The 14,500-nt window shown below is 39.2% G+C and overlaps 2 protein-coding genes across 2 annotated transcripts; one reads left to right on the forward strand and one right to left on the reverse strand.

Annotated features, from left to right (window-relative positions):
- Nucleotides 1-1,819: 1,819 nt before the first annotated feature.
- On the reverse strand, nucleotides 1,820-4,542 carry LOC144630357 (chondroitin sulfate N-acetylgalactosaminyltransferase 1-like). Its single transcript, XM_078488717.1, has one exon. The coding sequence runs from the start codon at nucleotides 4,369-4,371 to the stop codon at nucleotides 2,782-2,784; it is 1,590 nt and encodes a 529-aa protein (XP_078344843.1). The 5' UTR covers nucleotides 4,372-4,542; the 3' UTR covers nucleotides 1,820-2,781.
- A 2,509-nt stretch (nucleotides 4,543-7,051) lies between these two features.
- Nucleotides 7,052-14,008, forward strand: LOC144629899 (uncharacterized). Its single transcript, XM_078488147.1, has 6 exons — nucleotides 7,052-9,025; nucleotides 10,872-11,059; nucleotides 11,890-11,974; nucleotides 12,143-12,286; nucleotides 12,908-13,045; nucleotides 13,912-14,008. Exons 1-6 carry the CDS (start codon nucleotides 7,088-7,090, stop codon nucleotides 13,915-13,917), a joined length of 2,499 nt encoding a protein of 832 aa, XP_078344273.1. The 5' UTR covers nucleotides 7,052-7,087; the 3' UTR covers nucleotides 13,918-14,008.
- The last annotated feature ends 492 nt before the right edge of the window (nucleotides 14,009-14,500 follow it).

Below are 14,500 nucleotides of genomic sequence, written 5' to 3' on the forward strand. Positions count from 1 at the left end.
CAGAAGGTTGCATGTCGTTGCTGTAATCAGTACAGAGTATGAGCAACATCAAAAAAGCCACACTTTCTCAAGAAATGTTACAGTAGAATCGTGATTTCTCTGATGTAACTCTCAGTTGTTTGAAACTCCTGATTTCTCGAACCAATTTTCATTTCCTTTGAACAGTACTTCCCTATAATGTTGCTTTCACAAATTTTATTTCATGGAGGTTTGAGAAAATGGGTTTCTACTGTATTTACTTTTTACTTTTGTCCACAAAATAGGAAATTGGGTGAAATAAAATGTAACAATAAACAATGTTAATTATTGACCAATTTAGTCAAGGTCAATAACGCAATACACTTAATGAATAAAACAATACAATGATCTCATTTGACAGTTGAGTGTGTGCATGTATCAGTGTATATTTTACAGTAATTGTTTGCACTTTGGGTCAAAATGCAAACAAGTGTAAAAATAAAAAAAGCAAAATACAGTTAAACCACCAAAGGGACAGGGATGAGTGTCCATATTACAGAGGTCGAGTTATTGAGTTTATATGACTTTTTGTTTCTTTTGGACCAAGTGAACTGTCCGTAATAGGGAGGTGTTGGTAAGGAGAGATTCAACTATACAACATGCACACTTACGACTGTCCAATTACATGTAAGAGAATTACTATCAGCTAAGTTAGACCATTGGAAAAGAACTTTTATGCAAGAAGCATTGTAGAGGCTTGTTTTTTATATAGTATCTTAAAAAACTTTAACAGCAATCCTTATACACATTACATGTTCTCACAAGTACTCAAAGTAGGATGATAATAAAAAAAAGTCAAGTCTAAGATGGTCAGGTTTACCATAAATTATGTGTACTTATGATTTGCAGTGCCACTGAATTTGTCACAAATTGGATTTTAATTGATATAATTAAAGGAAAAAATAGTATGTAATGTATCATTTGCCTTAGTGTGTTCAACAATTTGAAACTGCAGGAGGAAGATACTTCTGCCGTATATTGTAACTCATTTGCTTGTGGAATTCTTTTGGGGAAAGGGGTTATTAAAACGAAAAGTTTAGAAAACAGATGGCTTATCCTTACTGTAATGTGAATGGGTTACCATTGAAGGTACATGAAAGGGTTATCTTTTCCTTAAAACGGGTAAGGCTTGAGACCTCAGGGCAGAACCTCCCTGTATAAAATATTTTTAAGTACCCCCCCCCTCCCCCCTTCCCTAGTGATTTTGATGTGTGATTTACCTTCGTTGTCAAGGGCTTTATTTTACAGTTTGGTTACTTGAGCAGCAGTCTGCAGAGAGTAAAATATTGCTATACCAGTAACTTCCTGAGAATATTGTGGTCTCTTTTTATCTGATCATGCTGGTTTGGGGGTCTTACTCCTTCCCCTTGAAACAAGTGAGAGAGGTGGTGTCATAAATAGGGGTGGTGAATGGTCCTTAAAAAAATGCATGTCTCAAAAAAATTTTAGGCAAAATTCAGGGGTCTCGTCGTCTCAAATTTTTTTGACACCTTGGCGTCTTGATTTCTTTTGCAGGGCTAAATAGGTCCTGGGCTTGTAGAAAAGATATCAGTCTCGCCGTCTTGCAAAGTCTCGTATTTACCATTCGACACTCCTTATAATGCATAGAAAAAACGACAAAGTATCAAAATAAAGTAATAACAAAAATAGTGACACACACTTTCATGGCCATGTAATTTTTTTTCTTGCCATATGGGAGGAGGTTGACCTGGCATCACTTTAAATTACAGACTGTAGGTATTATTGAAATTTGCTTCAAGAGACCATCAAGAGTTTATACTCAAATCTTTTAATAGGATTGTACTTCAATTTTATTTTTTAAAAATTATATATTATTATGTACTAGTCATTAATACACCATTGTATGCAAATAAGAATAAAATGGCAAAATATTGCCATATCGAATAAAATATGCTAAATACTTTAGCCAACCAATAAAATATTTTTTTCAATTTTAAGAAATCCTGAAATGGCAAAGCCTGGACTGTGCCAAAAACATTCATTGACAAGTTGAATGCTATTTTCTGCTCATTTTTGTTTCTCAAATCCCATGTCACATATAGTTTTCCTTATTTGAGATGCAGGGTTATTAAGTACAAAAATGTTTGATTTTTTTTGTCTTGCAAATGAAATTGTATTGAACCCTTGTTTCATCAAAGAACTGAGTGCAATCCCAATTAAAAATCTAAATAAAATTTTAATATGTTGTGGCTGCTTGTTTTTCAATATTTTTAGTACAATGTGAACTTATAAGTCCAAAACAATCTTAAGGGGCAAATATTTATCAGTAATAATATTGTGAAGGTTCACAGAAAGAGCCAGAAATCTAATCAGGGGCCAGAGTTTTACTATTTTGAGCAACTCATGCTTAAAAACTAAAAATAAGGTCATGACCCACAAAAATAGTTTGAAATGAGTATCAATGACAAAATTCAACACAAGATAATAAATATATAAAACTACTGCTCTCAAATAAAAATCTATAAAATGGTCAACAGAATTGAGTTCTGAGTTTGTAGTCAGTCAGTTTCTTGTCATCATAGCATTCCTATTTTTATATTTTTCTATGTTGCTTGGTAATAGAATATTAGAACCAGGGTGGCACATAGCAGATTGCCATAAATAGCCCGACCTAGACCTATAAAGCTGGCTAGGCATTCTTTCTGTCATACTGAGATAATTTAAGTTATTGACAGGTCATCCTAGCACTTAAGATATTTAGAAATTTGCCTAATTTCTCAAACAATTAGGCAGACATGGCTGCTAGCTGTTCTTCTTAGTTATTTCCTTTCTCTTGGACGCCTGAAGTTGCTCAATCCAGTCTGTTTCTTTTTCATCAAAAATTTTCCCACCAAAAGCTAAAAGGCCGAGCTGTGAATGTGATCCCTCAGATTTCACTTTACTTTTAATGCAAGATAAAAACTGTGAGTGAGTTAAATTACGACTACAGAATTTAGGATGCCATGTGTGGAAGATTCCCTTGTCTGCCGCTCGTACTACTACCAGGTTACTGGCAAGGTAACTGCGGTATAACTTCACATCTTCGCCACCCCAGCCCTTGATTGACAGATCAAAGCCACCAATATTCATGAAGTCATTCTTGTATTGGCAGGTCATACCAAATCCAAAGTCCCTCCAGTAACCAGTGTCACGATTAATGCGATATTGATTTTGGGCAGGAGGGGGTGACCCCCCATAAACAACCATAGGGTTGAACAGACTAAACACAACCGGGTAGTAGACTTTCACGCCTGGTGTGGAGTACAGTCGACATCGGTCTAAAAATCCTGGAGTAAAGTAGACATCCACATCACAAAAGAACATAAGTACATTTCCTTTGTCCCAGGACACAGCCCCTTGTTGGAGACCATAGCCTCGCGAAAATGGCTCATCAGTAAATACAAGTTTATAATCTGTAAAGTTCTCGGTTTTGGAGACGTTTTTCATTAAGGCTTTCAACTCTTCTTTACCCTCTTGGCCGAAAAATACAACAGTGAGAAAAACTGAATCGTCCCATCTGATACAAGTGTTGATAAAATTGTCCAGGAAAAGTCTAAATTTATCCAGTCGGCCAGATAGCGGTAGAATTAAGTTGATGAGTTCGTTATTCGTATCAACTGTCTCTATACTGCCTGCAAGACTCAGGGGACCGAACGGTCGCTCAATTTTGACTCGATGAAACACTTTGTTGTTTGCCGATTTGAAATACAAATCGTACTGTGAGCCAACAATTCTATCGATCCGCATTAACCCGTCTGAAAGATCCCTCGCTGTTGTTTCCATGTCTTTTCCTTCGTAGTTGTTAAGCGCATCAACAGCGAACTTCATTACTTCCAAGTAATCCTTGCCTTTAAAGCCGTAAGGCCTCTCGGCTGGATTACCCGAAAGACCGCGATCAAGTTGATAGACGGCATTGAAAGCCAGCCCGTCAAACGGAACGATCTCAAATTCTGTCCTCACGGGCTGACCTTTCAAGAATTCTCCTCTCGCAACTGCGCTTTTGTCTTTGCTGAGTTCTTGAGCGATTGTGATTTTTTCCGCCTTTTTAAACCGTGTTAACTCCTTTGAGATTTCCTCGTTACGCGTTGCTAGATCACGGACAGCATTACTCAAAGCATTATTTTCGTGTTTGAGATTTGCAACATCAAGCTTGAGGCGTCGAATTGTGTCCGTCAACAGCAACAGTTTTTCCGTAGGATCTTCGATCGGCTTTTCACGCTTTTTCACGTTAAGGTCTTCATCTCCTAATCCTTTACATCGTGTCAGAGTAAACAATAAAATCTGTCCTATTAAAATGAATATAACCAATGCAAAAGTCGCCCGGAAGACGACCACAGTCGAAATTCTTGGCATGGCATATTTCAGTCTGAGCCTTGCCAGATCTATCCAGTTCTGATTTTCACTGCTTCATGAGTACATTTGATCCCATGTGTATTAATTATATATTGTAGTGAGCGATCGCGAGCCAACATTTGAATAACCAGTCACCACAAACATTGCGCGTGTGTTAATCAGCTGTGTTTAAAATTGCCACATGTTTACTTCTGTACGCACTCTCAGTGTGACATATGAAGAAGTAACGCACTCTTCGAGGGGAACAATGTGTAACGAGAATGGTAAATTTTATCCGTGATTTTTCACTTTTGGTTTCTAAAAGTATATTGCGAAGCGGCTCATGTATAAATTGTATATTTAGTCTTCTCGAACGAGTGATCTCTGGCCGGGATCTCCGGCCAACATTTGAGTGACCACAACAACCGCAAATATTGCCACGTGTTTACTTGTTGTGACATAAAAGAAGTAACGCACTCTTCGACGAAAGTTAAACGCGTAATTCCGTAATTACAACTCGTACTAAACTGTATGTTGTTAAAACTTATTTAGTTTCTCTGTGATTTCACTGTTGGATTATAAAATAATATTGCGAAGCGACCACTGGGTTCTCACAAGCACTTTATACTTAGCAAATAAATTCCCTTCGAAATCCCTGGTTATCCTAGCAATGTCAGCAGTGTAAAGGCTGTAAACGGACTTCAAATGGAAAAGCGAGCGTAACAAACGAACTCACTAAAATACTTGTGATTGTTGTGTCAGCTTCATTTTAAAAAATGCTAATTTTATTTGTGATTGTTCTCATGGATTAAGCTTTCCAAGATTATGTATTGTCTTTTTTTTTTTGTCTGGCTTTTTTGTTCTTTCAACATGAAAGGTGGAGATTTCTATTGATAAAATCCGTTATTGGTAACCCTGTTTTGACCGTGATTGTTCTATTAGTTCTATTCAGGCTGTTTGTTTTGCATAATACTAGCTCGTCTTGCCCGTTTTTTGCGTACTCTTGAGTAACCTGACTTACAATACGAGGGAGCAGATCTAGACGAACCTATGGACGTCTAAAAACAACTCTTGAGTTGTTAAAAAAAAATCAGCACCGTAAAAAATAAAATAAAACGAATTTTACAATAACATTGGTTTCCAAGGACACACTGGTGATACAAGGGAATTAAGAAGGCGGCAAACATAAAAGCTGTACTTGAACGTGTCAGTTGGGAAACGTGTTTGCCACTCGCCTTTTAGCCATCTAAACAGGCAGTTTGTTAATGGTGTCTGTTTAGTTTTCTCAGTCGAATGGTTTGTATAAACACTAGACTCGATAGGTAATTCTCTTCCAACAAAAAAAACTACGTGATAAGACATAAGTATAATATATAGAATATCCAGTATGTATTCAGCGGTAAAAATAAACAATAGAAATAATTATGCAAAATTAACTCTGAGAAAAATCATGTTTGCTTTGTAGAAAATAATACATGATCACTGGCCATAAATTGAAACAAATTTTGCCATCGATATCGATTTGATTATAAGTTTATATTTTGAACTTTTAAGATGTCATTTTAGAATTTTAAAAAACTTCCCACGCTATTAATAATATTGTTTTTGCGGCAGTTTGCGAAACAAGCCGACATAATTTTTTCATATACTCCAAAACAAAGCACTTTGTCAGTCATGGGCTCCCGACTTTGTTAAGTACGAAATGAATCAGCATGTTTTCAAAACCCAAGTGTGTGTCAGTGCATTGAACGTGTTCAAAATTGGGTTACAAGTGCGAGGGGGGCGAGGGGGGGCGAGGGGGGCGAGGGGGGCGAGGGGGGGCGAGGGGGGGCGAGGGGGGCGAGGGGGCGAGGGAGGCGAGGGGGGGCGAGGGAGGCGAGGGGGCGAGGGGGGGCCAGGGGGGCGAGGGGGGCGAGGGGGGCGAGGGGGCGAGGGGGGCGCGGGGAGTGATGGGAAGCGCCTGCCATCGCCCGCGCTCCCTGTTTCCCGCTTCACCGCTCCCCACCGTCCGGCCGAACGGCGTCGGGGACGAGCAGGGGAAGCGTGACTTCACGTCTTCGTTCTCCATTCTCCTCCTTAGCCTCTGCGGAAGAGAGAAGCGAAGTGTTTATATTTGCTTTTTAAATGCCGCACGGCGAAGTTCGGCTGGCAACCACCTGTCATACGTCAAGGCTGCAGGCTATAACTTTGTGAGAAATACTACACGATCGATTCCTGGTCGGGGTAATTAAAACTCACCAAGGAGTCGTGTGCCCAAAAAATAGTTATGTTTTACCTGTTCTATTCCCTTTTTTTTTAGAAACAGTTCAGTTTTGTTCAACTGGATTTTATTCGTTTTCTTTCCGTAAGCACGGTTTTCAAATGCAGCTCATCTCAACAACGGCAAGTAAAGACTGCTATGTGTATGAAATGTATCAGGCCTGTGCGCTGCTCCATGTACGCTTTTGAAATCGGGACAATCGGTTTACTACTTAAACTGTAACTCTAACTAACCAACTTGTTGAAATTGCAAAATCGTGTATGGGCGAGAAAGAATATTTATGGTGACCAGGAGCCGATTATGGCTCCTGTGGTGACGCAAAATTGTGCTCTGTTTCCTTCGTTTCACAGCGCGCGCATTTTAGATGGTACAGCGCGCGCGTTAACGTGAGTTGACATGACGTTACAATCAGTGATTGCAACTACAAGAGCCAATCACGAATCGCCAAGAAACATTTCAAAAAGAAACTGACACAAAATGGATTCCGCGCAGAAGGAAGAAGGTGATTCGCTCGGTAAAGACAACGTTTCTCGGCCGAGCACTTCTGAGCAATTGTCCAATGAACCTTTTCCAGGATTAATCCAGATCGAAAGCGTGTGTGATAGCGAAGGAAACGATGTAACGGTGGTTTCAACCTTCAGTGAAGTCACTCCAGTTATCGTCAGTGAATACACGGAGGAAAGTCAAGTACCATCTACTACAGATTATGATGAATCACTAGTTGAAATTAGCGAAGATGTTTTTAAGTCAAGCAGGAGTGAGGCTGTTGAAGCGAACCCAGAGTCCGCGCTCTCTGGGAATGAGAACATCTTTGATAAAGAAAATACTGAAACTTCTTACAATCAATCAGTTAGCGAGGACGGAATTGAAAATCAGCCCAATGATTGTAAGACCACAGCCTACAAGGAAAAGACCGTTTTAAAGACGGAAAAACAAGAAGAAATGTCAGAGATTTCTGCACAGAAACGACCACGGCCGAGGAAGAGCAAAGACCAGTGTTGCCAAGCCAGTTGTTCGCCAGATAATGCAAGTGAAGTAAAAATATTAAAAGAGAAACTTACTATAAGTAAGAAAGACACAGAGACCATGCAAAAGTTGCTGGAAGACGTGCGAAAGGACTACGAAGAATTGCAGAAAAGTTTTGAGAAACGTGAGAGCGATGTTAAGAATAAAGCAAAAGCTGAAGAATTGACGAAGGAAAACGACGAAACGAAAAAGGAGAAATCAGAGGTTAAACGCGGGAAAACTTCGAAAAAGGGCAACAAAGTTTCAGCATCGGATGAGAAAAATGAATCGAGATCTTTCGAGAAGAGGAAATCAGGACTTGAAAAGGGAACTACCAGTGAAGTTATTGACGTTAGTGAAGTGGCATGCCCTTGTTTCGTGCAAAGTATTCGTAAAATCGTTACGGATGTCAGAGAAGACTTCAAAGACACGATTTCAGTCTTTAAACAAAGTTCTGCGGAACACTGTGCAAGTATTGGCAAGGAACTGACCAAGTTAAAAGACGAATACATGTGCGCTTTGGAGAAAAAAGATTCTGAAATTCATATTTTTGAAGAAGTTTCTAAAAGTTTGCAGTCAAGAGTGTTTGAAACAGAACAAGAGGCTGTCACTCTAAGGGCGGCAATTTCTTCTTCTTTTGAGGAAAAGCAGAAGTTATACGATGATATTCGTAGGTTGAAAGACGAACTCTTGCGAGCAAGACATGAAAACGAAACGAGCCAAGCCAACTTAAAGAAAATAAAGCATGGTTTGAAAAAATATTGCACAGCTGAAGAATACGAGGACCTGCAGCGGATTAATTTCGAATTCAGCGGTGACTGTAGCATTAAAGTTGATGGAGGTCAAACAAGTGAATTTGAAATGGCTGATAATGTGAGCGAGCTTAAAGACAAAGTAGCAAAATTTTATCCAGTTTTAAAGAAAGCCAAGAAGGAAATATCGAAGCTGAAAGAAGAGAAACAAGACGTAGAGAATCGTTTGCAGCAAAGGATTTCCGAAGCAGAAGTAATGGAGGGTTACTTGAACAAGCAGTTAAACGAGGTTTTAAGTCAAGTCAAACAGAAAGAGCGCACTGTGAGTGAATTAAAAGAACAATTAGTCGCGTTAAAAGTTGAAAATGCCAAGCTAAACGCGAAAATTGACGAGCTAGAGGAAGAGAAGGAAGATTTGTACAAAAAGCTTGATCAAGAGTTAGAAGCGGTAAAGTGCAAGTTGAAGAAATCCAATGAAAGTCTGCAGTTTCACAAAGTGAAAAGTGAACAACTGCAACAGGAAAATGACGTGTTAAATGACGGTTATCTGGGACTTAAAAATTACCTGGAAAAAGAGAAAGCGAAAATATTTGTAGGAATGACAGAAAGTGGTGAATATTTATCTGACGATGAAGATTTCATGGCAAAGTTACTTGAGGTAAGCACAGCATACTAAAAATACATCTTTTCAATTGCGCTCAGAGGAGCATGCTGTTAAATACCTTATCAGTAGATATGTTTGGGTTTCACGAACCGTGTGATTAGAAGCTATTATTTTCGAACGCAAACCAAAACATCACAACTACTAGACACTAAAGTTTAGAAAACTAGAAACCAAAACAGGATATTCCGTGGAAATACAGGCCAAGGTTACTAGACAAACCCAAACATGACCACCAGTGGTAGTTATTGTTCAGAGCTAAGTGTTCATAATAATTTAGGACAAACAAGTAAAAGTTACAAACTCGTTGCGCAGACTGTCGGGCCCTTGAATCACAAGACTCGCATGGTAGCAATAATTGAAATGATATATAAACTAAACTAACTCAATTCTAAAAACAATATTAGGCTTCATAACCAATGATTATTAGAGTCCTTTTCTTTCACTCGAACAGCGTTCACAGTATGGAAAAATTCTGTGGCATTCTTTCCCCCCCCCCCCCCCCCCCGGCTCCTCTTTTTTTGCGCAGGCCTATTGCGAAGTCAAGAATGAAGGGAGTTGAGAATGATAATTACACGACGAAATAAGGCATAAATGGCTGGACAGCTGTTTCGGTGTTTCTTTTATTACTATTAAAATACATCACATGGAATACATCAACTTCAATCGCTCAATCAATCAATCAATCAATCGATCAATCAATCGTTCGATCGATAAATCAAGCAATCTTTTTTAACGTGGTCGGTACGCTTGCGAAGTACCTTACAAATTATGATACCGTAGAATTCCGGTTATAAGCCCTGGGCTTATACAACTTCGTAAGGGGTTTTGGGTGGGCTTATAAGCGGAGGGGCTTATATGTGGGAGGGCTTATAAGCGGAATAAAAAAAAAAAACGTTTCGAAACGAGCCACGGGAGTGTTGATCGAAATACGTTTTTAAGGTTAAAAACACATAATAAAGCAACATTTAGCCCTGTTCAGTACCGTCATTCAGCAGAGGGGGGCTTATATCCGGGGGGGGCTTATAACCGGATGTATTTTTTTGTTTTAAGGTAGATGGGCCTATAACCGGGGGGGCTTATAAGCGGGGGGGCTTATAACCGGAATTTTACGGTATACTACACTTATTACAAAAATATATTACAAACTTTATTTAATACATAAATATTTGCTCTGTTTCTAGTTACATACAGTTTTTCAATACTTAAATACATCAAATGGATTGCTCTCATTCAGACGGAAAAAGTGTTGTGCTAACCCAGCAGTCCCCATGGAAGACCCAAAGAAATTATAAGTTGAGCCAGGGGCACCCAACGGGACAGTTTTACTAAAGGGTGTCGGAACATCGTTTTTTACGTTGTAGGTGTCCTTTTTGTGCGATTTAAAGCCTTATTTTTAAACGCTAAGAAAAGCATATCTTTTTGGATACGCTAGCTGAACTTTTAAACTTCAGAAAATTTTAGGGAACGAAATATCACTGAACCGAATTTACGAGCCACTGTTGCCTTCTCGAAAATCGTAGCTGGCCTTTTCACGTACCCAAAACGACATTTTTCTCTCTCCGAAAACAACAGGCATAACTTTGCCCTTGTCACGAAAGTTTGAGCTTAAGATATGTCCAGTTTCTCATCACACTTTAATCCGAAAATCGTAGGCGATTATAGGTTTTCCGAACAGATATTCACCGAAACGGTCTGTTGGGTGCCCCTGTTGAGCATTTGCAAAATCCGGCTCCGCACTTTGTTACCTATAACCTTCGATGTGGCATACTGGGTCACATCGCCAGATCAAACAACTATTTCGCTATGTCACGTTGTTTTTTATGCTTTCTGTACTTTCTAGGATGAATCTCTGCTACAGAAACAGCTTAAAGTCGAGAAGGAGAAAAATGAATCATGCCTTAAAGAAATAGAAAGCCTTAAAAAAGAACTTGATCAGTGGAAGAAAATGGTTCGAGACGACATGGACACAGGGCTGGGGTTCCTGCGGATCGAGAATGAAGAATTGAAAGATGAAATACAAGAGAATCAGTAAGTTGAAAAGTATCAATTCCTATTTTCTCCTTTCTGGTCTCTATTTATTTCTTATAGCTACAGTTGGGAGAGCTGCCCTTTGTGCCACATAGGCATGATGGGCAGTAAATAAGTAGTTGGGATAATTTTTCGGGCTTCAAGTTATAAGTTACCAGTCATCAAAAGATTGTATTGCATGTTGGTAGGAGCGCATTGCTATTGGTCAGATCCTCTACAAAACGTGACTTATATTGACATGCACCCAAACTGAAATGTTTTTTATCATTTTAAGCATATAACGAATCTAAAGTCCTTCATTTGAAGACGCTTGAGAGTGAAACACAAGTTATATCTCGTGCTCTATATTTTTTCTTTTAAAATTGTTCTTACTGAAATGGCTGACGTGTTTACCATAGTATATATTTAGCCTTTAACTTGGGCCAAGAGAATTCATATTCTCTTGACTGGGCTCAGGATAGAAAAGAGCGTCCTCGTTGGACATTGTTTAGGAAGAACCTTACAACAATCATAACAACAAGGAAAACGTCGAAAAAGAAGAGATTTAATAAGAGGAACAATAGCTAAAGTTTGTATTTAAGATCCATCATTGTACATTTCCTCGCCGTCCTATGCAAAACAACAGCGCGAAATAACCCGAAGGTCTGCGTAGTATGGTGAACGTGATAGCTGCTCAATATAATCGACGTTGTCGTCAGCATCGTCCTCAAGCGTAAATTTCCTATTCAAAATTAAAATACGTCAACGACAGTGATGATTAGGAGAAAACAAATTTTTCCCTACAAGCATGCTCTAATTTAAACATTATTTCAATTTTCTGCACTTTCCAGGATTCTCATCAAACAGCTTGTTGAAAAGAAGAAGATGCACGTTCGAATCATCAAAAAGTTGCGGATGGAAAACACTTTACTGAAGGTGCGTTACTGAGCTTCATAGGTCATGGTTATCTTTTCATGAGAGTAAACACTTTCGTGAAAGGTTCTGTTAAATTCATTAATATTTGGAATTAAAGATGTCTTACTGAAGAATATGATAATATCGATGGTACTGATAAGTGACGGTATAACTGTTTACTTTCGACAGAGTTCACGTGACACAGGAACAGATGAATACGAGGATATTTCACTAAGTTCTGGCGATGAGATAGACAGCGAAGAGCCTGGGTACGATAAAACGACAACACAAGAGCATCGAGTAAGATTTGATAAGAATGGAAAAATTGAAAAGGTAAAACAAGTCACTGCACGTCGATTGACTTATTCAACCTCTTAATTTTGTGGGGCGTTCTTGCTTGGTAACTAAGCTGCTAAATAACAGAATGATTGCTTCCCCCCCCCCCCCAACGACTCTCTTTTGGATTTTGTTTTTACAAAGTTTAGCTGGCAAGCTATATTATTTTTTACCACCAAGCAAGACTATACGCAGTCCCTATTTTTCATTCAAAAATCTTGTTGTGCTACTAAGGCTCATTTTTCCGGTCAGCAACTCGGTAATCAAACCCAATCATCAAGCGAGAAACAGTGAAAAGCGAAGCTGAAAAAACGCGGGAAAAAAAGCCGCATAAAAATTGACGCGACGCGCGCTTCCAATTTGCGCACGGCGATTATTCCCGCTCGCATTTTTAGCTTTCAACTGGACCGTCTAGAACGGAAAAGTAGCTAGAACCTTCAACAGTACCAACGGAAAAGTAGCTAGAACATTCAACAGTACCAAGCTTCAAATTAATCACAGGGTTATGGGTTGGATGAATGTTACGTTCATTTTATAGTGACGGAAATTTGAGGAAATCAAAACCTGCAGGAATTTATAAAAGTCATAAATGGGTGAACATTTACTTTCAATTTTAAGCCTGAATTCTCAGAAGATGATGAAGACTCGTTGTTCAATGCGATAAAACATGGCGTTCACTTCCCAGACGACGACAACGATCTCCACAATGACTCGAGCCTTGAGATTCTTGAATATGACACAAGTATTAGCGAAAAGGTACGTAATGTAAAAAGAGTTTACAAATATTAAAACGCGACTTTGCACAGCTTCAAACGCACGCCTTTCAACCTATTATGCACCTATCAATGTTAAGCCCGAGGGGGGGGGGGGGTCGGGCAAGGGGTGGGGATTTTGACATTTTCTATAAAAAAAAGTCAAATTCTTCACCCCCGGGACAAAATAATTGGTCAAAATCCCCACCCGGGAGCAATGAAAGGTGGTCAGATGTCCTTCAAACCTTGTTGCAGGGGATCATATACGATCAAAATCCCTACCCTGGGGCCATCAGGTACGATCAAAATCCCTACCCTGGGGACCGACCTCACGATCAAAATCCCGTGGTTAGCCCGACCCCCCCCCCCCCTCGGGCTTAACATTGATAGGTGCATTATTCGCGGCCCAAAAGCACGTTCATGAAGATTGGCCATTGTAAGGTTACATTTCTATGAAACTATATAAATTTTCTTCATTCTGGTTATACCGTGATCACAAAACTAAAGATATGTTGTCTAAGCGCCAATCTGTTCTGTTTCCAAAAATCTCATCTCCTTGAAACGTCTGAAACGGATGCTGCAAGGTAGCTCGCGTATTTCTTTTCCCGAAATATTCCATTTCCCAATATTTAGAGTAAAATGGCAGTTTAGACAATTTCTGAAGACACAAGCCATGGACTAATTGCGATATGTTCGCTCTTCTTTTAATCTGCTGCTCAAATTCTTTTAATATGCGATAAATTAAATATCATGACCCGGTTGTTAGCTTACAATGGGGGCCTGGGCATTGACTGGAAGGACCACTGCAAGTGCAGGTGAAGTAAGGTTCGTGTACATATAGTTATTTCGCGTTGTCTATTTCTCGCTTAGGAATAATCATGCATCACGGAAGATTGTGGATATTTTACTTCTAAATCAACTTGTGTGTAAATTTGAGTGAAGATCAATAAAACACATTTTAACTTGCGTTAACAATCTGCGATTTTGTGTCAGATAAACTGTGTCAGATAAGCTCGATCACCCAGTTGCATCCCTTAACTCGAGAGGGACTCCCGCATGAAAGGGACGGGGATGTTCGTCGAAAATTTTGAAAAGAATCCCTAAAGGGGACCAATCTGGGCGTGACTCAATATTTTTTTACCCCTAAAAGATACTAAAATACTGAATATAGAAGAAATATTTCTTTATTTCTTTGTGTGTAACCCTAAAAGAGACCCCGACTGTTAAAAATCATCAGTGTTTTGCTCAGAACACCCTATGTGAGACCAAAAATCTCAAATTTACACCACTAAGTGAGACGATGAGCATTCCCGCGGCCTTTCATATGGGAGTCCCCCCCCCCCCCCCTCATTCACTAACAGCCACGAAGCCTCGTTTTTTAAAACCAGTTTGTGCATTTGAATTTTATTAGTTTTTATTTCTTACAAAGGGATCAGCAAAAGTTTTGTATTTCTTAAAA

This window comes from Oculina patagonica, chromosome 11 (assembly GCF_052425735.1).
Source record: "Oculina patagonica isolate OP01 chromosome 11, crgOcupat, whole genome shotgun sequence".
NCBI classification, from domain to species: domain Eukaryota; kingdom Metazoa; phylum Cnidaria; class Anthozoa; order Scleractinia; family Oculinidae; genus Oculina; species Oculina patagonica.

What these genes read in the sequence shown, in the direction of transcription:
- LOC144629899 (XM_078488147.1), top strand. Translation starts at nt 7,088, where the DNA reads ATGGATTCCGCGCAGAAGGAAGAAGGTGATTCGCTCGGTAAAGACAAC. An exon ending in TGGAAAACACTTTACTGAAG is followed by an intron (nt 11,975 to 12,142) that starts GTGCGTTACTGA and finishes TACTTTCGACAG; the next exon opens with AGTTCACGTGACACAGGAAC. An exon ending in AGAATGGAAAAATTGAAAAG is followed by an intron (nt 12,287 to 12,907) that starts GTAAAACAAGTC and finishes TTCAATTTTAAG; the next exon opens with CCTGAATTCTCAGAAGATGA.
- LOC144630357 (XM_078488717.1), bottom strand. Translation starts at nt 4,371, where the DNA reads ATGCCAAGAATTTCGACTGTGGTCGTCTTCCGGGCGACTTTTGCATTG.